Source organism: Sorghum bicolor, chromosome 2 (genome assembly GCF_000003195.3).
Source record: "Sorghum bicolor cultivar BTx623 chromosome 2, Sorghum_bicolor_NCBIv3, whole genome shotgun sequence".
Classification (NCBI taxonomy): Eukaryota; Viridiplantae; Streptophyta; class Magnoliopsida; order Poales; family Poaceae; genus Sorghum; species Sorghum bicolor.
Genome location: NC_012871.2, coordinates 75,414,910 through 75,439,739, shown reverse-complemented (window position 1 = coordinate 75,439,739; position 24,830 = coordinate 75,414,910). Strand labels below are relative to the sequence as shown.

General features: G+C 42.9%; 4 protein-coding genes and 1 long non-coding RNA gene across 5 annotated transcripts; 3 read left to right on the top strand and 2 right to left on the bottom strand.

Moving 5' to 3' along the window:
- On the top strand, positions 1,322–2,574 carry LOC110433199. Its single transcript, XR_002450624.1, has 2 exons — positions 1,322–1,956; positions 2,053–2,574. It is a non-coding gene; the product is annotated as an uncharacterized LOC110433199 (long non-coding RNA).
- Positions 8,583–9,708, top strand: LOC8073140 (uncharacterized protein At5g39865). Its single transcript, XM_002463282.2, has one exon. It carries the CDS (start codon positions 8,736–8,738, stop codon positions 9,345–9,347), a length of 612 nt encoding a protein of 203 aa, XP_002463327.1. The 5' UTR covers positions 8,583–8,735; the 3' UTR covers positions 9,348–9,708.
- On the bottom strand, positions 11,846–16,080 carry LOC8073139 (E3 ubiquitin-protein ligase SINAT5). Its single transcript, XM_002461111.2, has 4 exons — positions 15,873–16,080; positions 13,767–13,990; positions 13,016–13,402; positions 11,846–12,538 (listed from the first exon to the last, which is right to left on the bottom strand). Exons 2-4 carry the CDS (start codon positions 13,965–13,967, stop codon positions 12,218–12,220), a joined length of 909 nt encoding a protein of 302 aa, XP_002461156.1. The 5' UTR covers positions 13,968–13,990; positions 15,873–16,080; the 3' UTR covers positions 11,846–12,217.
- Positions 17,370–20,469, bottom strand: LOC8072254 (F-box protein SKIP5). The gene is made up of 5 exons (XM_002461110.2): positions 20,238–20,469; positions 19,211–19,355; positions 19,053–19,131; positions 18,861–18,919; positions 17,370–17,908 (listed from the first exon to the last, which is right to left on the bottom strand). Exons 1-5 carry the CDS (start codon positions 20,353–20,355, stop codon positions 17,563–17,565), a joined length of 747 nt encoding a protein of 248 aa, XP_002461155.1. The 5' UTR covers positions 20,356–20,469; the 3' UTR covers positions 17,370–17,562.
- Positions 21,305–24,663, top strand: LOC8072253 (annexin D3). Its single transcript, XM_002463281.2, has 6 exons — positions 21,305–21,505; positions 21,682–21,845; positions 22,693–22,926; positions 23,049–23,261; positions 23,347–23,457; positions 23,599–24,663. Exons 1-6 carry the CDS (start codon positions 21,430–21,432, stop codon positions 23,800–23,802), a joined length of 1,002 nt encoding a protein of 333 aa, XP_002463326.1. The 5' UTR covers positions 21,305–21,429; the 3' UTR covers positions 23,803–24,663.

Here is a 24,830-nt window from a genome sequence, read left to right as displayed (position 1 = left end):
TCATATGGTACCCTATTTGCTACTGGTTATTTCTTATATGTTTGCATGCTACTGCTGATTCTCATGCTATGGTATTAATCAAAAAAACCTAGTTTTGCAATTGTTTTGGATATTTGGATTGATGGATGGTTGTGCACGTGAACTACAATTGTTGGTACCTTCTGTTTGTCTCAAGCTGTTTGTCAGTTGTGTTGGCACCAGTCAATTCAGTTTTTTCCAGTGCTCCATCACCAAAGCACACATTTCTAGTGTTTTGTGCATAAATCTTTTATTGATCCCACCAACTATACCAATAAAAGAAAAGATGGATCTGATAGTCCTCATAAGTTTGGATGTGGTAAACGAGTATATAAAAACTGATTCTGTTGTGGCACATTTTGTTGGAAACCTTTTAAGGTTGTATCAGCAACTCTGTTCTTTATTCAGAACCTCATCTGTCCTTTAGTTTTGTCTGTGCAATGACATTGGCATCTGTCCTTAGTTTTGTCTGCGCAATGACATTGGCAGAAACTAGGAGTTAACTGCATCTTGTGTGCATCTTGTGTTAATGTTGTATTATTTCTACCTTGATTTTCCCTTGTGTTATATGGAGTATATACATATATGCGCATCTTGTGTTAATGTTGTATTATTTCTACCTTGATTTTCCCTTGTGTTATATGGAGTATATACATATATGCAGTTATCTTACGCAGTTGAAAATAAGACTCCTTGACAAAATGGCCTCACTAGTCACATCATTTTGTTGCACAACTTAGCTCAAACTCGCAAAAAAAAATCAGAAGGAAAAATGATATTCGGGGCATTACTGAAATTTGATGTTGCTTTTGCTTTGTGCTGTGACATGTTTCAGTAACAGCACAGCTGAGGGAGGTGGTGGCTGCCTCCTCTGCCGTACTCACGTCAGACCAGATGCATGAGGTCTGTCGCCCCCTTAATACCAGTCCCTGTTCTTTTTCTTGGCTCTTGCGGTGCATACGTTCCCTCAATAGTGATATGTCCCTGTAGGATAACTATAATTTCTTTTGTTACATTCGGTAAGATAGGACTGGCTTAGTGGCACCGAAGTTCGATCGTGGAGGTGTAATTTGTTGTGGAAACTGTAATGAAACAAGCCTCCATCTTCACTTAAATGCTAAGGATACACGTGGGTTTCTAAATTCAGTGAATTTTCATAGGCGGAAGAAAAAGAAAAGATTACAAAATCCTTACCTTTGAAAAAGGGTGAGGATGAAGTCCTGGGCTAACGTGGCAATGTGGCAGCCAGTACTAGAAGTTGACCTTTCGGTAGGATTTCTGTAGAAGAATATAATCAGTTAAATTCAAGATGCTTATCGTGTTCAGCACAATTTTGGGGACAAAGTAAAGTTTATAGTATAGTATTTGGTGCTGACACTCTGGATGATGTGTTTATTTTGTGATTAGGACACTATCTACGTCATGAGTGATTTCCATCAAATTAGCAAATTATGTATGCGGTTCCATTTCCATGATCTTAACTTGCTACCGTAGGTTTACCTTTCATATTGGTGTATTTTGTTCATGTGTGGAGACTATATAAATTCTGGAGAAGAATTCAGAGCATTTCCTTAAGGACAAAATAAAAGAACAGGAATAGTAATCAAGTGTTACTATGTAGAAAACATGTCGTTTAGGATTACGTTTTGTTGTCTTGCGAGTATTCATCATACATTTTTTGAAGTTGCAGTTTTGTTTGCTTTCCTATTCATTAGTTTTTTCAAAACTTCACCACCAAAAGGCTTGCATGTCTGTTCCTAGACTCTATGGTTGGAAACAGTTTTTTTTTCCCTCGAGCTATGCTCAGTTTTTTGTTTGTTTGTTATAGTATGTGAAACTGCTCGTTTGTTGCATCTGCAATTCAGTTTTTAAAAAAGAGGAAGTTGCACGAGATAAAATTGAGCTGCCATCAGATTTTCAATTGCGATTCATGATCAGGTAATGAAAAATGAACACAATTTCAGTCTTAAATCTTACTCATGATTTTCTCATGCTCCTATTGCACGATTGCTTTGCGCTGTTGACGCTTTTCAGGAACAGCTGTTATTGAGATCGGAGCAACGACCTTGTCCATGACTCAGCACCATGTGCTTGTTGGGGAAGAGTATTTAACTAGTATTTGCATCTGTTGCGAGCGTTGAGAAAGGTCGCAGCACGTCTCGCAGAACCACTTGCGCAGCGAGGAAGGCATTGTCGAGAGGAGGCAGTGGTGTTCAGCAACGCGAGGCGATCGAGGCCGCGAGATGGATGTCTAGGCGAGGCAACGTCATGTTGACTCATGAACCGATGCCTGCCATGGCGACCGGACAAAACAAGCAGGACAGGCAGCTATGGATCGAGCACCGCGTCAATATTCTGAGGATTACAATTAGTTATTATTTATATTTAATGCTCTATGCATGTGCTGCAGGATTTGATGTGATGGAGAATCTGAATTTTTTTACAAACTTTTTTAGAACTAAACAAGGCCTGATTTTGTCTTCCTAGATGTCTGCTGATGAGGTTCTGAATGTGGAATGGGTTTGCTGATACAACCTCAATTTTCTGCTAACAAAACATGCATACCCCTTTCATACCCATAAAGAAAGTCATTTTAAATAAGGTTTGAGTCAAACATTGAGAATATAAATCATGAATAACTTTTAAGTTATTGAATTTGGAAATGTGAAAACCATATGAATAGATTTGACTTAAAAAATACTTTCATAAAAGTATACATATACCACTTTTTGATAAAATTTTTTATAAAAACAAGGAGTCAAAGTTAGGCTTTGAAGACCGTATCGTTGTGAACGACTTTCTTTATGGGTACGGAGGAAGTATGCAGCAATGGAATGTCAGTGCCACATCCAAAACTTTGCAGAATGTTTGAACACAACATGCATATGCAGCAATGGAACGTCAGTGCCACATCCAAACTTATGGGGAATGTCAGATCAATCATATAGTAGTCTGGAGAATCAATAAAAGATTTATGCACAAAACACTATAAATATAGCTATGGTTATGGAGCATTGGGATAACTCATCAACCGTCTGAAGACAAATTGATTAACATGATGGGCTAAAAAACTGAGAATTCAAAGGTGCCAACACATGCATGAAACAAACCAAAGAGACAAACAGCAAACATATGACAGACAGCATGAAACAAACCGCAAACATCATACATAAACAGAACAGCTTATATGGCAATGACATTGAGCATAATAAAGAAACAGAATAGCTTGTGACAAAAGTAGGAGTCTCGACAAATAAGCAACAATTGTGATTATGATTAATAGCATAGCATGAGAATGAGCAGTAGCATGCAAACATATAGGGAATAACCAAGTAGCTAACAATGTACCAGATGATAACACAAGGTTATGATTACACCGAATGCATATATATAATAATGAGCAGACACTTAGAGTAGGTGCAGTGGATCACACCACGAACGCGACACGGGTGCAACTTGACTTAGGGTAGATGGAGGATCTTGCAGACACACACACGCCTCCTGACTCCTTGCAAGTTATTGACCTCAGCCCTTTGATTGTTGCCTTTAGCTTGCTAGTTGTCGCCATCTTCGTCTTCATCATCAGTGACCTCTGTCTCAGATTCGTCCACCGCATAGCCATATTCCGAGTACTGGTCAATGAGGGCCTGATGGTAGTCACGCAGTTTCTTAGCGATATTCATTTCTTCGTGGTACCAGTCTTGGAATCTCTTGGGATGCTCGGCCAGCTGTTCTTCAGTCAGGTGATTAGCTTTAATTGGGCAGGGCATTGCCAACAGACAATAGATCTCCTCCATAGGCACCAACTTCCTGACCAGCACCTTCTTCGTCTTCTTCCCAGACGGCTCGGCCGCCCTCACCACAGGCATGTAGAGGGAAAGCTCCTCCCTTGTGGCCTCGCTCATCTCCTCGTTCGCCGCCATAGCCTCCTTCTTGAGCTTCAAGATCTTACCCTCCTCCGACTTGAGCTTCAGGATCTTATCCTCCTCCGACTCCGACGCGCTCGCCTGTTTCCTCTTGAGGCCAGAGTCACCGGACTCCGACGCACTCGCCTCAAGGCGACAGATCCCCATCGCACACCACCGAACCCTAACCACCCCCTCTCGAAAGTCGAAACTGACGGAGCTGTAGAGAAGGAAACTGATGGAGAGGGGGAGAGCCGCAGTTCCAGCCTGCAAATATATATGCGCCGTAGCCTGGCAACTCTATCAGGACTGACCGTAAAGCCCAACTCGTTTACCAAGTTCGGCCTTTTTAGGTCTGAGAGAGATGATCATGGCATCATGGGCCTACGGGAAGTAACTGGGCCAACCATCATACCTCTCTTTCTCAAAATAATAATAATAATAATAATAATAATAATAATAATAATAATAATAATAATAATAATAATAATAATAATAATAATAATAATAATAGTAATAATAATAGTAATAATAATAGTAATAATAATAATAATAATTAATGACAAAGTCTAATTTTTCTCCCCTAACTTTTAGGAAAGTCCGCTTTTCCTCCCTCAACTCCAAAACCGGGCAAACCACCTCCTTCAACTTTTCAAACCGTGCATTTTACCCCCTTGAAGTGGTTTCGAATGCGGTTTTACTACAATGAACGGTGGTTTGTAGCAATGGTGGTTTTGTTTTTTTCTTTTTAAATTATTTCGGATGAATATTTGAAAAATCATAGTAAATCACAAAAAAAATCATAAAATAGAAAATCTAATTTTTTTGGACTCCACATAAGTATATCTACACAACGAACATATTATAATATGGTATGCTTTAGTACAAAGTTTTTTCTATAAAGGTTTTGTTTTTCTTTTTTATTTATTTTGTCTAAATATTTGAAAATTCATAAAATAGAAAATCCAATTTTGTTAGACTCCACATGAGCATATCTACACTGTAAATATATAATATGGTATACTTTAGTACAATTTTTGTTGTTGTAGCTTTAGATCTATGCTTTTGTGTAATTAGTTGAAATAATTCATAGCTGCAACATCAATAATTATTTTGTCGGACTAAATCATACACATATATGTTCATTGTGTATATATACTCATGTGGAGTCTAATAAAATTAGATTTTCTATTTGATGATTTTTTTTTATGATTTACTATGATTTTTCAAAGATTCAGCCAAATAAATAAAAAAGAAAATGACAAAACCTTTGTAGCAAAAAATTTATACTAGACCATACCATATTATATGTTTACTGTGTAGATGTGTGGAGTCCAGAAAATTGAATTTTCTATTTTATAATTTTTCTATGATTTATTATGATTTTTAAGATTTAGCCAAAATAATTAAAAAAGAAAAAGAAAACCCACTGTTACTGTAGCAAAACCACATTCGAAACCGCTGCAGGAATGTAAAATGCACTGTTTAAAAAGTTGAGGGAGGTGGTTTGCCCAGTTTTGGAGTTGAGGAAGGAAAAACGAACTTTTGTGAAAGTTGGGGGAGAAAAAGTAGATTTTTTTCCTAATAATAATGATAATTAATTACCTTCATCACCATCATATATATACTTCTCTCTGAACCGGTTCGCCTGCAACTGAACCTCACATGACTCGGTACTTTTATTAGGTTCGGCAGGTTATTTTTTCCTCTAAACAACATGGAAATGAAATGATAGTCATAAACAATAATATGCAAGCCTAATCATACAGAGGAATAGAGGACACTACCTTTTTGTTCTAGTGGTGCTGTGGTGACATGAGCCTGAAGATGTGGCGGAAAGATGATCTAAACAGCTCGATCCGTGAATTATCTGCCACTTCATCTGAAATGGCCCATTACCTGTATCTTTCTTTCGCCTTGCTGTTGCCCTGTTGATTCAGTGAATGAGCTTTCGGTCCTTGTAGCTTTGCTTACAAGATATGCTCCAATATAATTTGTACCAAACCCCTGGCTTACTCTCTTTTTTTTTTCAATAACCCCGTGCCTTATCCTATCTCTCTCCGCAAGACAGAATGTGTGATTGCCCTTTTTCTTTGTCCATGGAGTTGCACACAGGTGTTGCATTTAGAGAAAAGGATTGTCGATTAAGGCCTTGTTTAGTTCCGAAAGATTTTGCTACTTTAGCACTTTCGTTTTTATTTGACAAATATTGTCCAATCATGAACTAATTAGGATCAAAAGATTCGTCTCGCGATTTACAGACAAACTGTGTAATTAGTTTTTGTTTTTGTCTATATTTAATGCTTCATGCATGTGGCGTAAGATTTGATGTGACGAGGAATCTTGAAAACTTTTTGGATTTCGGGGTGAACTAAACAAGGCCTAATTTTGCCAGAATTTTCAAAGGTTTTGCCTTTTTCCCCCTTATTACTGACAAGGAAACTTGTTTTTGGTTTTCCAAAAAAAAAAAAATTTGGGTGCTCTCTACCGTGGCTAGTGCTGGCATTGACGTTTTCACTTGTTCACGTGAACTTTTTAATTGTTCTTGCTGCAAAAGGTACTTTTCACAAGATTAAAAGATTGAGTCTTCATTTCCAAAAACATGCTGGATCAGATTAAATATCAGTACGTTTATTTCCCAAATAGACCCTTGTTGCTGCATTTTCCCAATCGAGATTTTTGTGTCTCCTGATCTCTGTTTATTCCTGCCAAAAAGTACAACGCACGCATGCAACGGCGTGAAACGACCAAATCAGCCGTAAACAAGAACGACAAGGCAAAGGTCTCGTTGAGTAACTATTATTTTTTATATTTATCTTCTGGGGCAGTCGCCTTCTCGTTCGTGTGTTCAGCAATCAGCTCGTTCCATTTGCTGTCTTCTGAACTCTATCTGCGACGACACACCATCCACGCCGAAATTTCAGATGTCTCCCTCTTTTTCAGTGTTGTTGTTGACGTTTTCACTTGTTGACGTGATTTTTTTTAATTGTTCTTGCTGCAAAAGATCCTTTTCGCAAGGTTAAAAAGGTTGAGTCTTCATTTTCAGCAACATGCTGTTTCTGATTAAATATTATGCTCCTTTCCTGTAGGCTCTTATTGTATTTTCCCAATCGAGATTTGAACACTTGTTGCCATGCTGCGCAAGTGAAAAAAATTCAATGATTGAGAATGTTTGAAAACTTGAGTATTGTCAATATCAGGGCTATCCGCAACTGACAGTGATGTATGAGTTTGCGTCAGGGTTTACATGCTCTGTAGCTTCAGAATCTGAACCGGTAAGTGCACTTAAGAAGGCAGATGGGTCACCTGATCTCAGTTTATACCAAATCTGAAAAGTACAACGAACGCATGCAACCGCGTGAAACGACCAAATCAGCCATAAACAAGAACGAGAAGGCAAAGGTCTCGTTGAACTATTATTATTTTTATTATCCTCTGTATCAGGTGACAGTTTCGTGGTCGTCTTCGACAGTCGACTCCTCGTTCGTGTGTTCAGCAATCAGCTGTCTTCTGAACTCTGTCTGTGACGGCACACCTTCCACGTTGAAATTTCAGATGTCTCCCTTTTTCCCCTATTTTTCTCACATATTCCTCAGATTCTCTGAACTGTTGGATAACATTATGCAAGAAAAAACGACATATTTAAGCAAATACCAACCTTCAAATTTACCTATTAATGATGTATGTTTGTCGAGCCAACTGCAGTGTCGCAGCGGAAGACGGTCATTGCTCAGTTGTCATCTCAGAGAGGGCTGAATGATGCTCCAGGCTCCAGCTGCCAACGCTGCATCATCAAATCCATTTTATTAGTACCAACACGCTTACATGCAACCGCATCAGCCGATGATGTCGCATTGATCAAGAACAGCTAGGATTACACGTGATCCGGGGGCCAAAGAAGCAAGAACTTATGGAGCCGGTTGCATCCATGTTGTCCATGATCCAGGACCATGGAATGTTCCCCTGTACAGCTTATGCTTTCCAACATTTGCAGTTCTGTGGGATTTTATGTTTCTAAATCTGTAGAATGCCCATGAAATCATTCCCCTATACTAATGTTCCTAATTCAAAATGCAGAGTAATGAATCCTAGTTCTATCTGTGCCTATTTGTAAATCAGCAAATTGTGGTTCACTTAAAAAACAAGAAGAGGAAGAAAGATTTTTTTTTTTAAAAAAAGGAAGAAAATGACAGCCTCACGCTCCGCTGAGCGACAACACGTTCTGGAACTTTCCTGTGCCCGTTTGTACAAGTCACGGCCGCCCACTTCACCCAGCCCAAACGGGTCCAACTCCATCATCCAAAACCCACCGAAATTTCCTTAAAAAAAACACTAAAATTAACTAACTACCACTAAAACTAACCAAGGAAACCATTTCTTCAAAATTAAGCAACAGAAACAGAAGAAGGTTGTTAGTTACTGCCAGTACAACTCTAAACAGCCTCCAGCTCCTAATCAGCAAGCCATTAATCACACATACATAATCACTAGCTCTAGTACTAATAAAAACCATTTAACCACTTCCTAATCGCTTTGCTAATTACCAAACTAAAACGTCGAAAACCAAGAGAAACCCAACAAGAAGGCCGTCAAAATCTCCACCACCACAAGAAAACATATAAAGTGCGGCTCTCGTGCCCCCACCTTCCCGACGAATTCCGTTTCTCGCGTCGATTGCTTGCACAGCTCGCTTCCTCTTCCTCTTCCTTCCCCCCTTTCTTCGCCTCCCGGTAACCGCCGTAGCCAAAGAACCTGGCTTCGCCTTCTCCCGCGGCGGCGCGGGCGGCCGGTGCTGCTGCGCCGGCGCGTGAGATGGAGGATTGCGGCGGCGTCACGGCTGGAAGCGGCAAGAAGCCGTTCCAGCTGACGCGGTCGCTGACGTACCACCACCACCAGGGGCACCGGCCGGCGGCGTCGGCGGCCAGGTGGCGGAGGCAGCAGCTCGCGGACGAGCCGCGCGCGCAGCGGCCGCAGGCGGTGGTGCTGTACACGACGTCGCTGCGCGGGGTGCGGCGCACGTTCGCGGACTGCACCGCGGTGCGCGCCATCCTGCGCGGCTTCCGCGTCGCCGTGGACGAGAGGGACGTGTCCATGGACGCCGCGCTCCGCCGGGAGCTCCAGGCGCTGCTCGCCGCGCGGGCCCGCGCCTTCGCGCTCCCGCAGCTGTTCATCGGCGGCCGCCTCGTCGGCGGCGCGGACGAGGTGCGGCAGCTCAACGAGACCGGCCAGCTCCGGCGCCTCCTCGACGGCGCGGCCGGGCAGGACCCGGCCTTCGTCTGCGACGCCTGCGGCGGCGTCCGGTTCGTCCCCTGCACCGGCTGCGGCGGCGGCCGCAAGGTGTTCGTCGAGGAGGAGGACCGCGTCGTCCGCTGCGGCGAGTGCAACGAGAACGGATTGGTACGCTGCGCTAACTGCTGTTCTTGATCGCCAACGCCCAACGGGCGGCGATCGTTCGCCGTTCCATTCGTGCTGCTAATCCAAGTGGTAGAGGTTGTAGTAGATATCAACAACAAAAGAAGAGCGGCCTTTCGATTTCCCATTCCAGGCGTGGGATTCGTGTGTGTCCGATCCGATCTTTTTGAGGATCGGATTTGCTACTCGGTGGAGAAGAACAGATTGTTCTTGACTCCTTGCTGCAAAATTGCCATATGGTGATGGCGATTGGAGAATAAGAACCGGGCTTGTTTGTATATGCATCTCATGTATCAAAGATTGACACTGCTATTAGCTGAACTAATGTAAATACTTAAGTTTGGGGTGATCAATTGCTTCATGTCTTTGTCCAGTTCGTGGACTCGCTCTCGTCTTTCTGGGTAAACTGGTTAGAGATCTGAAGTTGTAAGGATAATTCAGGCCTCTGCGATCAGTCACACACAGCAAGTTTTTACAAGTTTTCAGCTCATAAGGAAAAATAAATAAAAGAATTTCAGAAAGACATTTTCATTCTGAAATCTGAATATTAGGTTGCCTCACAGCTCACACACTCATAATTAACTATATTTTGACATAAAGGAACTGATCAAACTATACTAAATGAAGGCTCCTTTTTCTTTAGCGATTATAGCCAACATAAAGACCCTTAACTGTTATTATCATGTTGTCCTTCAACTCCTTATATATAACTTGGGGCCAGCTTTTGGTTCTTTATGCTAGGGCACTAATCTTGAATGCAGCTTTGCGGCTGCAGCTTCCAAATGAAGTGAAGTCATCAAGATCCTTTCATAATAATATTTTTATTGAGACAACTGGAAGTGTGCTTTTTTTTTAATGATTCTTAGGTGTCTATGATGTGTAGCGATATTCAGCAAAGAAGGTGGTTTGCTAAGATGAAATTCAATTTGCTTATGATAACAAGCATTGAAAAAAAAACATGTAACAGGCATTGAAGAAACCATGTAACAAGGGAAATGGTTGGCATAACATCAGCTACCTCTACCTATAGATTTGTATGTTCCCTGAATTGCTAGTCTGTCATTGGGAAGATCCGGTTACTCTATTTTCCTTTCATTGTATACAAGCAGGGGAACATTTGTTATTACAGCTCCAGTTTGCAAATACAAAGCCATGAGAAAATCATGGGGGTTGGTGTCCATTGATACATATACAGAATTACTCTCGACATATCTGGTAGTGAACTGAAATGTTGAAGCCTGTGGAGCTGGTAAGGCGCGTTCGTTATGTTATTTGTTGCAATTCAAAAGGCAAGCAGGTTGCAGACATATGAATTTATTAATTTATTAGTACCTCCCATTTGAACAATGACAGTGGTGTTACTCTGTCACATACGGAGTAATTTGTTCTGCCACTGTATTGTAAATAACCTAATTAAATTTACTATAAAAAGACAATATTCAATCTAAATAGTATTCATTCAGTATCATAAACATTTATAGTTTTTATCTCGATTTGGTCAACTAAGTTTGTTTGACTCTTTGAGAAGTGATATTTATTTTGAGAGACCGAGGGAGTAATTTGTATACTTTGTGGGTCAAAGAAAAAAAACTTTGCGTTGCAAACACTATCAGTCCCTTGAATCTCATCGATGGTTCAATACAAGCAGGGATTGTCAACGGATTTCAGGGTCAGAGAAGGTTGCTGTACTGATACGCACGCGTGTTTAGATGAGACAGTAGTGGAGTCGTGCTAAGAAGTCCTTTGACCGGTTTGACCTGTGCAGGTTACCTAGGCAGTTTTGGGTCACCGAGAACCACGGCCCTGCCCTACGAGCTCCGTTTCGGATGAGAGGCCAAATAGCAGTAGCGTGCACATCCTTGCCGTTGCTGCCGTTGTAGTAGCAGGAATTTGTCCCCATAGACGGCATCCCATGATCCCAAGTAGGCATAGAGAAGGGGAGCAGAGGTGGAAGCACTCATAAATACTCCCCCAGTTAAAAAACAAAAATAAAGAAAAGTGGACATCTGACTTTAACCAAATATACTAGGAGTATATAAAGTATTCCATATTTATAATACTGCATATTTAGATATACAAATATTGATAGTGATATTTTTATGAATCTAATTAAATTTAAAATTAATTGACTCCTAAAAAAGCTACTTTGTACAAATCTAATTAGATTTGAAATTAATTGACTCCTGAAAAACGAGACCTACACTCTTCTTATTGAGTACGGATGGATCATGGCATGCGTATGGAAGGATGAAATGCCAATGCTATCGTATCGGTTTTCTCATGATTCAGTTTTCCTTGGGTTTCGGGTGATTCCTTTTCAGGTTTCCGGTTGAACAAAATAAACAGACATTCATGAAGGTGAGTCAGACAGCTATTTGGATGTATACATCCTATGTGCAGGAAAGAGAACGTGAAAAAAAAAACCGAGCTAGTGACTCTCCCGTTGCTCATTTCACACACAGCACGATGTGCGGGCCTCGCTCTTCACGGAGTCCAGATGCCTCAGAGAGTAGTTGAGGCTAGTAATTCATTGGCCAAACTCAGAAACAATGGTGAGCGAGTCTGTCTGATCCACCGACAGTGAGCCGGGATACATCATTTACATTTCATGTTGTCCACAGCCGTGCCATCAAGGCCCCGCCATGGCAACTCTCGAGAGGTTCAAAGCAAAGGAGAGATTTGCCTCCGGTTCTAAATCAGTCGGTACCACCACACAACGACACAAGAACCACCCACGACTCAAAGATTCCAACTACCACCTACACCCTACAAGGTTTCCTGGATTCCATGCTTCATGTCATGATACATCATTTACATTACATGAATCGCAGTTCTTATACTTGTCCACACACACGCAACGCCGCATGCGTCGAGCTGCTGCCTCACTGCTCCTTCCAGATCCTCCCAGTGACCCGCAGCTTGAGCTCCTTCCTGTCGCCACCCGAGAAGAAGAGGGCCATGTTGCGCTGGATGATGAGCCCGTCGTAGCTGTCCCGGACCTTCCGGTGGCTGTCCCTGATGCTCCGAGGCACGCCCTGCCATGTCATCTTGCGCCCGTTCCCTCCGACCTCCAGGCTGTAGCTGTAGTTCTTGGCCTCGGCGTCGTCGCCCATGAAACGGAGGAAGGCGATGTACACGGGCGCCATGCCCAGCTGGAAAGCCTCGAAGTGCAGGCAGAAGTACTGGCCGAAGCAGCTGAAAACCTGGAGGAGGAGGATGGATTAGTTCCCATGGAAACGAAAACCAAAACCAAAACACAGGCTTCAAAAGTTGGGATAACGTCCCTTTTAAAAAAGAAGGTGGTACTATAACACATTCTACTTTTCTGCCCAGAGAAGAAAAACAGTAGAGCTAATGATGGCAAGTAATCACTTTCTGTCTGTGGTCAGTACCATGACTGACAGAGCTGATGATGGCAAGAGTGCATCTTTTTAGCAGTATACCAGTGCTACTAATGCTGATAAATGTGCACTTGTTAAGAAATCAGAGAAAAAAACATGAACTCAATGCTAAGATCCAGATCAATCAAATATACATATACAAAAATTGTCCTAGGGATTCAAGTCAATCAGAATATCATGTTTACAAAGGAAAGAATCCAAATCCTAGAGCCATAAACTTATACTGAGAATTTAGATCCAGGTCAACCAAAAACTTGTACAGAAGTCGATGAGCATTACCGTGAGCATCCATGTGGCATTCTCAACTTCATGAGGATTTGACTTGACATAACGATGATTGAAGGTGCTTCCATTGTGCATGTCAACCTTATGGTCATCTTTCAAGTGATTTACTAGATATGGAATATCACCAGCAACTGTGCATTCAGATCCAGCATATGGACAAGTATAAGGTCTGTATTGGCACTGCGATTCATGTTTCAGCTTGCAATAGTAAGGGTATATGCCCAAACACCCAAAGTTCTGGTACTTGCATGGAAGCTCTAGTGATGCAGCCACCTTTTCCAGAGCAAGACATCTTATGTTACCAAGTTCATGCCTGCACGTTGGACAGCGATTATGAACCCTTGGCTTGCATCCAGAACACAGAGTATGTCCATTGGAGCACTGCACCAACACATGCAAAAATAATGTTAAAGACAAGCATGCTAATTCAACTTGCTTTGCAGGGAATATGCAGTTATGTTCAACATAATGAACCACAGCAAATGTTAAGAGTAGCCCCCCCAGAAAGAATCTGTGGTGCCACAGACAATGCAGAAAATGAAAAGAAAAAAAAAATTTGCAGTGTGTGCATTCAAACATTGACTTGCAATTGCTATCTGTAAAATTTTAACTGCATATATGCTGCCTAAAGTAGAACTCTATTCAGAATTCCAACATTTGACATATTAAAATGCTAGGATAAGAACAGAATATCACAAGTATATGCTTAAGCTGAATGTAATTGAGATTCACTGTGAAGCAGTACCTGATGAATTGGAGGATACATGGCACTCAAGCACACAGGGCATTCCAGTAGCTCACGCACGTTGCCATAGCTTGCCACATTTGGTTTTGGTGAATGCTGAATATGATCACCAACAAGTTCAGTGACATCCAGCATCTCCTCATTCTTTGGAGGATCAATAACCTCAGCAAGGCTATCATCAATATAAGTAACTGATGCCATGGGAAACCTCTAGGTCAAAAATCCTATTTGGAGGAAAATGGGAACAGTGGAAACATATCAGAATACAAGTTAGGAAGCAAAGATTTTAAAAAAACAGAGAGAGAAGCAATTTTTATCATCAGCAAAATCACTGAAGATATTAAAGAATAGAAGCATATCTTATAATTCAGAAAGAAAAAGAAAGAAACAGTGCCGTATCAAACAGCCTCATTTTTCTTTAGGAAGGACAAATATTTATTTCGTTTGCTGAACCCCGAGGTAATCAGACATCTTTTTAAGGGCAATCATAAACTAACTGGACAAACTTGAAGGGTTTTGTACGAGCAAAGCCCTAAAGACAGCAATAATACAGTTGGACCATGCATAAAGGTTTTGTAAGAGAAATTTTCATTTTCATTAATGAAATGAAAAGCATGAACAACCTTGCATGGCGCTTTGGAGGTTTGACCCAATAAGACAATGTTTTGAAAGCAGGATTGCAGGAATTTCAAAGGAGACAGCTCAACCAGGAAATATTCACACACTCGAAATAGGACATAAGAACGCCTGTCATATGCACAAGACTTTTAAGTGAACACTTAAAGGCAAAATAATATTTTCAGGCTTTTTCCTTGCAGATTTAATGCATGTTTGAATCATTTTTTTTCATTGCAGGTATTTTGCTGACAAGTGAAGTTTAAGAGAAAACTACACTAACAATGAATAGACAGAACTGAAGTTATAAAACAGCATCATTTCCCAAATATAGCAAAGAGGAAGAAAGCTTTGTTTGCCAGTTGATCTAGAATCAATTCGTTCACAGGAAGGAGCAAGAAGAACACAAGCCCGAGGAGAAAAATGACGTAAGGGGTGGAAAGTTGGTGGTGGAGAACTGAAGGCAAATGATGGGCGTTGTAGAACATGATTACATGAAATGGAAAAGGGGTGCCAAACTGACACTTCCATCAACCTCCACCACACCTTGTATTGCTCCGAAAGCAGTAGGCCGGCTACAACAGTTGCAATCAATCACCCCCAAAAAAAAAAGAAGGGCAGTTCATCACATAAAGCTCATTTTCTCATCGCATAACGAATTGCCAGCATCATGCAGGATCTCTAATAATTGCCATTTGACAGAAACCACGGTTTTTTGCAGTGGGCATACCGAAACAGTGGACAAAGAAAATTATGGCAACGTGGTGCCAGAAAGATACAGGCATCATAACACAAATCACAAATGAGCACATCATGACTACTCCCAAGGGAACACACCATAGAAATTGAAGTCATCTTTATTAACTAAGGAAAACCGAAGCTATTTCTCCTAAAAACACCCCCGAAACTATGGGCCTGAGCCTACAGAACTCCATGAAATTGCAGGGACATGAAAATGATGATTGATTGCACAGAATGGCGAGCTTAAATGACTTCTAAAGAAAGAAAAGAGAAGGAACAACTCCAATGACCAATATAATCTTTTAGAACTAAGAAACAGTGCCACGAGCATAAGTCATCATCAGTCTTAAAACTGGAAAAGAATAACATAGCGTCGATATGTGGCCGCCCAAACAATGTGACGGGTTAATCAACAATAGCGTACGCTGCATTTAAGCTAACCAATACACACACCACAGAGAGAAGTTTGAACCAAATAGAAACCCATCATCTCGACACTTAACCAGGCAACACTGCGAATCTACGATCATCTCCAGAGCCGCAAAATTCCCCAAACCAGACTGAGATAGAACCCTAATCCACAACCACCGCGCGCGCTCAAGGCGCCCGCACTCCTGATCTCGCGCTCACACTTGAGCAACAACGGACCAAGAATCGCAGGAGCAGCTCCGCCCCAAGATTTTAAAAACAAAATCCAATCTTTCCTCGGGAGGAAACAACGAAACTGAACAAGCGAGAACAATGCGTCACCTCAGAGGGGAGCCGCGATCGAAGCCGGATGCCAGGGCGGAGGAGTCGATCTCCGGCCGGCGAACTTGGCGTGATGTGATGCCACTGTGGCTGTGGGGGAGGGAGGAGAAGGACTCGAGAGAGGAGGCAACGGCGTTCGAATTAAAGCATCTCTTTCTTTCTCTCTCTCTTCCCCCGGGCAGGCCAACACCGAGAGAAAGTTACGGGTGTCTTCTTTTACCTCGGGCTTTGGAAGTATGGGTTTGATTTAAATTTAAAATTAACAAACGATTCTTAAAAAAAGTTAAAATTGGCACACAAGTGTTTTAATTTTACTCATGTAAAAGCACCCAAAAAATTGTCTTGAAAATATTCGAATACTTACACTTTATGAGGATATAACTTTTTAATAAAGATACTGTAATTTAGATAAATACTCCTGCTAGGCTCTCGGGGAGTCGAATAAAAAACTGCAAGTTCGGAGCTTTATTGGAGTATACGTCTTTCGAAATGACGGTACTGAAAGTGGAAGTTCAGCTTTGGCAACTCCGAAGACAAAAATTCAGCTTTAGCAGGGTGGCACATCCAGACGGACACTCACTGGAAAAGCAAAAAAAAACAAGGGGAATTCGAATTACCCAATCGAGCATGCCGTTCCAAGAAAGAAGAAACAACGGGAACGGATTGTTTGTTTGTTTCGCCAGAGATTACACGTGAACGCGTAGTAAGGCCTTGTTTAGTTTAAAAAAATTGGGAAACTGACACTGTAGCATTTTCGTTTGTATTTGACAAATATTGTCCAATCATGAACTAACTAGGCTCAAAAGATTCGTCTCGTCAATTTCGATCAAACTGTGTAATTAGTTTTAATTTTGGTCTATATTTAATACTCCATGCTTTCACCTCACTCGTCGTTTTTACTCTGCTTTAATATAAGCTGAGAGCAAGCGGTAAAAAGAACTGTCACGAAGAAATTAGGGCGCACATTTACCAGCTTGCTTTGGGGCACCTCCAGCTCTCTCACCTATCATACCAACAAAAGGACAGAGGCCTGTGTACAGGATTGAGTAATTATTCATTTATGGTGAACAGCAACTTGAGTAATTACTATAGTAGTAATCGATATGAGACTTGAATCGGCACTGTTTTAGGCAGGGGAAATGAAAAGGATCTGTCAGCCACTGTCCCAAGGATCAACAATGAATTCCCCAACTTGTTCATGGCCATATACTATCACGTGAAGATGAACAGAATTTCACTGTTTTAGTCTCGACTACAGTACACCAGTACCTGAGTTCTTTTCTTCAACAACCAGCAACACAGCAGGACAAGTTAACAAGAGCTGCATGAACTAGACCTCGCAGGGTAAAAGCCAGATTGGTCCCCATCCTGTCCTCCGTTCAAATAACGTCATCCAACGCGCAAGACATAAAACATTACAACCAGCCAATCAATAACCTGAGCGGCCGATCCAAAAACTGGGGAAAGTTTTATCAATGCCATTGCCACCTGTGAATCTGTACGCTACAAACATTTGAAGTCTCAACTTCAAAAAGAAGAATTTCATTGTTGATTCAAACAACAGTGAGTTATTATAAGGTTACAACAAACAGGAGACAGCCATCTGAATTTACCAAACGCTAGGCGGCTAGGGTGATACAGATACTGAGATACAAGAACACGAGAGTTTATTGCTAGTGTACAGACGGTTCTACTTTTCTCCTACCTCAAACCAGAAGAAAACAGAGCTACGGGAATAGATGGCCCGCACGCGCTGCAGCGCGAGTGTTCCGTTCGTCCTGACAGCCTTCGCACCCCCTTCAATCCGGGTGCGAACAACAGTTACACCATGCCCTTGCTCCTTGAGGGATGGAAATGAATTGTACTCTATCGCTGTGCTGATTATTGGAAATGACAGATAGTCCAAAGGGTTTTGCTCACACTGCAGCAAACACTCCTGAATGGTCAATTTACCGCTTCGGTGCAGCAAGCAGCATCCAAGTTCTGCTCTAATAGTCAAGTTTGCAATCTTGCATGTTGATAGGAACTCCAATGCACTGTTTGATAGGTCAATGAAAGGAAACCTAGGTAAGACTGAGATATTGATAAAAAAAAAACAGCAAGATAAACAGAACCATATACTAGCTTGCAAGTTCGCTACTTTCTGAAGTAGATAGAATCTACATTGCCACCTTTCGATGGAAAACACACAATAGGTAAACAACTGTATCCGCTCAACTATCAGGCAGACATAAACTACTAACGATCCAATATAGTTGAATCAATAACCTTAAGTCAAGCATACAACACAAAAAAAAGGGGCATACCCAGGGCTAAAAGCTTTTTTTTTCTCTCTCGAACCTACAGAAGAGCTGCACAGCATTTTATTAAGAAGAAAAAGGGGGCACACACCCACACATCCAAGATTTCTAGATACATATATGTGCCTTTAACAAAAGGGGGAAAAACGACCACAACCAGCAGTTGGCCTGAATTGTCTACCAGCTGTAGAGCGAAGAGGTAAGAAATACCTCTTGCTCCAGCTATTTCCCACAGGGTGCAACTCCTCACTAGCGAGTAATAAAGCTCTAGCTAAGCTTTGAGATGCACCATGAAACACACACCTATTATGATGTTTCCATAAGGAAAGGCTCCCAGCACTCAAAGCTACCACGCAAGGTCAGGCTTAGGAAAGCATACAACAATAAATCATTATAAATTTTACTTTTCACCACTTCTGTTCCACATAAATCAATAACGTATATATTCAACTATATTATACACTTATACTGGTCACTGTGTCACTTAACATAAATAACCCTAGCCAACATGCTGCTGAGACCAATCTACAGGAAGCCTCATAATCATTGCATTTTGAAGTAAGTTAAGAAACGTGACAGTAATCAATCTTGTAAAAGATGGACTGCCATAATACGACTATGAAATGATCAGGAGGCAGCAGCAGCAGCAGCAGAAAAGAAAAATAGCCACAGAAGGGAAGAAGCTTACTTGTCGAAGCCACGTGAGCAGGTTAGTACAGTGTCATCAGGAAGATCACCCCCACCAATCTGATGTAAGTAAAATGGGTTCACAGTTGCACCCACAAAAATACAAATGTCGGCGCGGAGTGCAGGAAGCATTCGTCAGATCAAATCTCTGTTGACATCTTCAGGACTCAGGGACATGGAAGGCAAAACTTACTATGCAAATAGGCTTCTTTATTTGGATGTTACACGCAACATGGGAACCACCAGCCGCAATAAGAATGGTGTCACCAGGCCTTCAACAAGGTACATGGAGATCAGCCATAAAATCCGCTGTTCACAACGAGATTTAGAGAGGGAGGGGGAGCAATAGACCTAGCAGCAGAAACGGCGGCCTCAAGATTTGGATAAACTCCAGGCTCCATCACATCTCTGATTGGCCTCTCGACACGCAGCCATAGCCGAGGGTGGCATGCAAGGAAGCGCCATCTGTGGCAAACGAGGGCGGTGTTATACCTATCTGCAGGTTCAACAATGAAATTGCTAAAAACAGTTCATTTTAAACCACATCAGCAGTACATGTTCAAGCATAGCATCAAACACAGTTCAAACATGTTACATTCAAGCAACTCTTACCACGGTTGGAAACATTTCCAGACATACAGAAAACTCCCACATTAGTAAACTAGCTATTGTAAATTGCTTTGAAAGAGAATCTACACAAAAGCTACATTTGACATGAACTCAGTAGTATGACAGCCTATGGCAACGGCAAGAGGAATACAAATTGAATATCCCTCGATCTCTAGTTATATATAAGTATATATGATACAAAAGCACCAAATCTATTGCTATACACACGGCCCCATTTGGTTCCTCTTGCTAAATTTTAGCCAGCTAAAATTATTTTAACTACTCTTGGATGACTAGTGAGACTAAATTATTTTAGCTCCTTTTTAGTCAGTTTGTTTGGAACTTTAGCTACTAAAGTGACTAAAGTTTAGTTGGCTAAAATTCAGGAAGGGGAAGCAAACAGGCCCAATATAAGCCATGTGAACAGTTATTGTCATCTATATTTACTTTACCCAAAACAGGAGTACAATTGCATAACTGCATCCACCAACTGAAGACATGATACAGCATCAGCACACCTAGAAGACTTCCGCAGTCTAACACACCCAGGAAGTATCAAACCAGTACGGCAGTACCGAATTAAACAGATCTTCTTTTGCACGCAAAAAAACAGGTCAACCCAATCCTGGCCCATTCTTCTTTAGCTCCGTTCCGAGTACTCAAACAATCTGCGGAGCTAGTCGGAATCCCCACCGGCTACAGATTCCCATCCGATTGGTTCTCCTACGAAGGCGTGGCGTGTAGGCATAAGATTAGGAGCGAATCGAACCTGGGATTGGGCTAAGGAAGCTGAAGATGTGCATGAGGCAGCCGTCGTCCAGGCTGTTCATCGGCGAGATCAGCTCCTCCACCACCGGCGCCAACGCGTGATGACGGCGCTTTGCCATCCCCTTGCCCCCGCCCTCTCTCTCCTCCGGGACCGGGAGTGGTAGGTCGGCGACGGCGAGAGCACGGGATATCTTCCCTCACAGCGAGGAACGAGCCCCTGATTTTTTCCCCCCTGTGGTGGCCCGCCTGTCAGAGGTAGCCGCTTCGGCCTTGCGACTTCGCCTTCGCCACGTCGGCACTGTACGATTGCAGTTGCAAAGTCCACGTCCGAACCTGTGTGCCTTCGGCTCTTCTATTGGGCCTGGCCCAGACATTGCACGTAGGTGAACTGAGGCCCATGATAAAATTTCTAAAAGAAAGAAGGCCCATGCCAAAATGAAGCTTTGCCTTTTCCTTGTCATGTTCATGTGTCGCCGAGACGCCGACGATGTGGCAGGTGTATCGAGTCCTTGGTTATTCAGAAAAACAAAACATACTGAAAAGGCAAAGTGTGAAAGGTTTATTTATCTAATATTCAGAAATGTTTGTCTATTGCTACTCCTCTCTCACTTCCTGTCCAGAATATGTGTAAACGTGCATAGATTATACTATGCATTTTGTGCCATTGTGCTACGTGTATGAGTTCATCTTTATGCAACTTTGTTAAAGCGGTTTTTTTTTTTTACAAGAAACTTTGTTAAAGCGTTGGGCGAATGATATTAAATACTCTGCACAGTATATTCGTTGAAGCATGGGCTGCATGGCGCTGCAAATGAGCTCTGAAACCATGCTCACATCTGGGAAAACTTAATGCGTAAGGAAGGACGTTCTTGTTCCTTCTCCTGGCAAGAACGCCGGCCGGCGACGTTAGTTTATTATGCATATGCGTTTATTGCCCAATCCTGTCATGAGTCGCAGATGATTCCTAAATCCTTAATAACAAATAAAATAAATAAAGTTACAAAGCTGAAATGCTTTATGATCTGTACCACGCGCAGTTTCACTCTGAATTCTTCCAGTTCCAGTGCAACGTCGTGTTTCTCCTCATCCGATCCACCTATAAATATAGTGAAAAATAAAATCGGCCATCTTCCTTCGCCACCAAGCACCAGCATCATATCGCCGCCTCCGGGATCGATCTCAGATCAGACAGCATGTCCACCGTCGCCGTCCCGAGCCCTCCGCCGACCGCCTCCGAGGACGCCGAGAGCCTGAGGACCGCGCTCCAAGGCAATCACAGCTTTCTTCTTCTTCTTCTTCTTCTTCAGTTAGCCAGCAATGGACACCACATCAGCCTTTAATCTTCCGTTACCTAGCTTTCTTGCCCGTTTCCTTTCGTCGCGGCGTCGCCAGATGCAGAGATGCACTGACGCGGCGGCCTCTGTCGTTGGTGAGCACTGTTGCAGGATGGCGCGCGGACAAGGCCGCTCTGATCGGTGTCCTGTGCCGGCGCACGGCGGCGCAGCGGGCGGCCATCCGGCGCGCCTACGCCTTCCTCTACCGGGAGCCCCTCCTCAACTGCTTCCGCTACAAGCTCTCCCGCCACTGCATCCTCTCCGTCGATTTCTGGGTAGGTAGTAATAGTACGGTACCTCCTGCAATAGTGCAATTACCTTGCCAAGAACAAGAATCTGGCCTGTCTTGTCGTATACTCCAGTTCATCATCAGATGATGGCATGCCAGTGGCGGAGCCAAGATTTAAATCTTGGATATTCCTTTGTTGGTATATGGTTGACCACCACTCAGCTGTTGCCTCTAATATCATGACCGACGTGCGCCCTCGTCGGTCACCATGTAGGCATACCATAGAGACAGAGGCCGCGCCCGCGCTGCACGCCCTGTGCCACTAGGAGCTCAGGACACTACCACCACGTCATGCGTGGTCAACTAGGGTTAGAGATTGAGGAATGAGAATTATGGAATTGCCTCCCACTCATGCCTTGTTCACTCACACGAAAAAAATACTTTATTATACATGTTGCCATGTGCATATTCTGATTTATCTTAGAAAAAAGTTTGAAAACATGATATGATTTGTACTAATATTTGGTGGCATGAGTCAATATGTATGTGGTCTGGAGATAAATAATTAAGTTCGTATTCGAAGAAACAACAAAATAGAATAATTTTAGCAATCGAACTAACATAGAATCTATGTGGAAAAAGGAAGGATAGACTAAAAAGAATGAGAGAGAAATTTTATTTGCTAAATATGAAATTCTAATATATTAGAAATACATATATATAAATATACCTATATATATTTGTATTTAGTGCATAAAAGAGTTGGGTATTCCTGGGAATACCAGGAATACCCTATGTATCCGCCCATGTGGCATGCAGATCGAGTTCTCTCAACTTGCGATGCGTTTCTCTTTTCTTTTTTTTTCATCCACTTCCTTTATTTGTTCATTCAGAAAGCGATGATCCTGTGGACGATGGATCCGGCTGAACGGGACGCGAACCTGGTGCACGAGGCGGTGAAGAAGAAGAAGAAGGACGAGAGCTACGTCTCGGTGCTGGTCGAGGTGTCGTGCGCTTCCACCCCGGACCACCTCATGGCCGTCAGGAACATCTACCGCAAGCTCTTCAGCTCCTCCGTCGAGGAAGACGTCGCGTCTTCTCCTGCGCTCCAAGAGCCCCTCAAGAAGGTACGTGAGATCGTGCGTGGAAATGCGGAATCTTCAGTCCAAGCTCTCGTCTCTTTCGCTCTGCATGCTGGGCATGTTCAGAAATGTTCAGAGTTCAGAAGGGTGCTACACCTACACTACAGATGTTGCTCCGTCTTGTGAGCTCCTACCGATACGCCGGCGAGCACGTCGACATGGACGTCGCGAAGCTGGAGGCGGCTCAGCTGTCAGAGGCCATCAGAGAGAAGCGTTTGCACGGGGACGAGGTTGCCCGGATCATCAGCACCCGAAGCAAGCCTCAGCTCAGAGCGACGTTCCAGCAGTACAAGGACGACCAAGGAACAGACATCGTCGAGGTACGTTCAGATCTTCAGGCATGCGTTCTGGTGCATATGCTTTCAGGCTTCAGCTGTTCACCATTCGTGTTCGTCCATTGATCAGGATATCGGCAGCAGCAATTGCTGCGGCGGCGGCGGCGGCGGCAACCAGCTCGCCGGGATGCTGCGGAGTGCCGTCCTGTGCTTAGCGTCGCCGGAAAAGCACTTTGCAGAGGTAGGTCGGCCGGAGAAGCAGAGTGCGGCGGCTTGGCGAACAGACGACCACGACCGGCTGTCTCCGCCGCCGAGATGGCTGCCATGGCTGGCGCTAACGTTCAGTGACAGTGCGTGACTGCGTGTTGTTGCTGATGGGCAGGTCATCAGGTACTCGATCTTGGGACTGGGGACGTACGAGGACATGCTCACGAGGGTGATCGTGTCGCGGGCGGAGGTCGACATGGAGCAGATCAAGGAGGAATACAGGGCGAGGTACGGGAGCGCCGTGAGCCTCGACGTCGCCGGCGACACCTCCTTCGGCTACAGGGACATGTTGCTGGCCTTACTAGGGGGGCAGGAGTAAGAACCCGTGTGTGCATCATCTTTGTGTTTTAGAGATTCAAAAATCTTCAGAGCTTCGGTGCAAAACCGTAGCGCGAGTGTGTTATGTTCCTCAAACAAAGTGTCATTCTAGGTGGCATATGCAAGTAATAAGCGATAGAAAATCAAGCTATTTCCTAGCACACGCGACTAGACATTGGTACCACCCTTCGTGGATATCTTTCCAAAACTATGAGTTTTTCAAAGTCGTCAAAAAGTATCGGAAGCACCAAAACAAGAGGTTTCTCGGACAGTTTCTAAAACTAGATCCGCAATGGCTACAGAGCCTCTAGGTATTCCAGATTAAGAAAAAGATCTCCTCATGTAGATCGAGAAAACCCACGCGTCTCTGCTTCAACTTTATATAGTGATATCGCAACTCCATAAGATGAGCTAGTCACAGACGTGTGCTTTGCAATTTTGCATGTGGTGCAGAGAGAGAGTTTTTTTTTTTTCTGGTTGCTTCGGCCGAGTTTCCCAAACATCCATTTGGACGTGCTCAGCTTATTTTAGCACTTGGTAAGTTTGTTCACTGTGTTTTTCTTTCGTTAACTGTGGTCTGAAATGCTTTTATTTTCGTTCTCTGTAATGGAAATGGTAGTTTGCTTCGTGTTGGTTCTCTGATGGTTTTCTTAACTAAGGTATATTTGTAGTCTGAATATGGTGCCAGTTGCATTAGTTTAGTATGTTAGATTATCAGTTTCACAGTCACCTTGGAGCTTCGACAGTCCACTCTCGTTGTGTGTTCAACAATCAGCTCGTCCAGTTTGCTGTCTTCAGAACTCTGTCTGCGATGACACACTTTCCATGTTGAAATTTCAAATGTATCCCACTTTTCCTGATTTTTCTCACATATGTCTCAGATTATCGGAATTGTTGGATACATACGGTTTTGTAAGGAAAAACGACAAATTTAAGCAAATCCTAAGCTTCAAATTTGCCTATATCGTCTAAGTTTGTCGAGCCGAAAGACAGTCATTGCTCGGTTGTCATCTCAAAGAGGCTTGAATG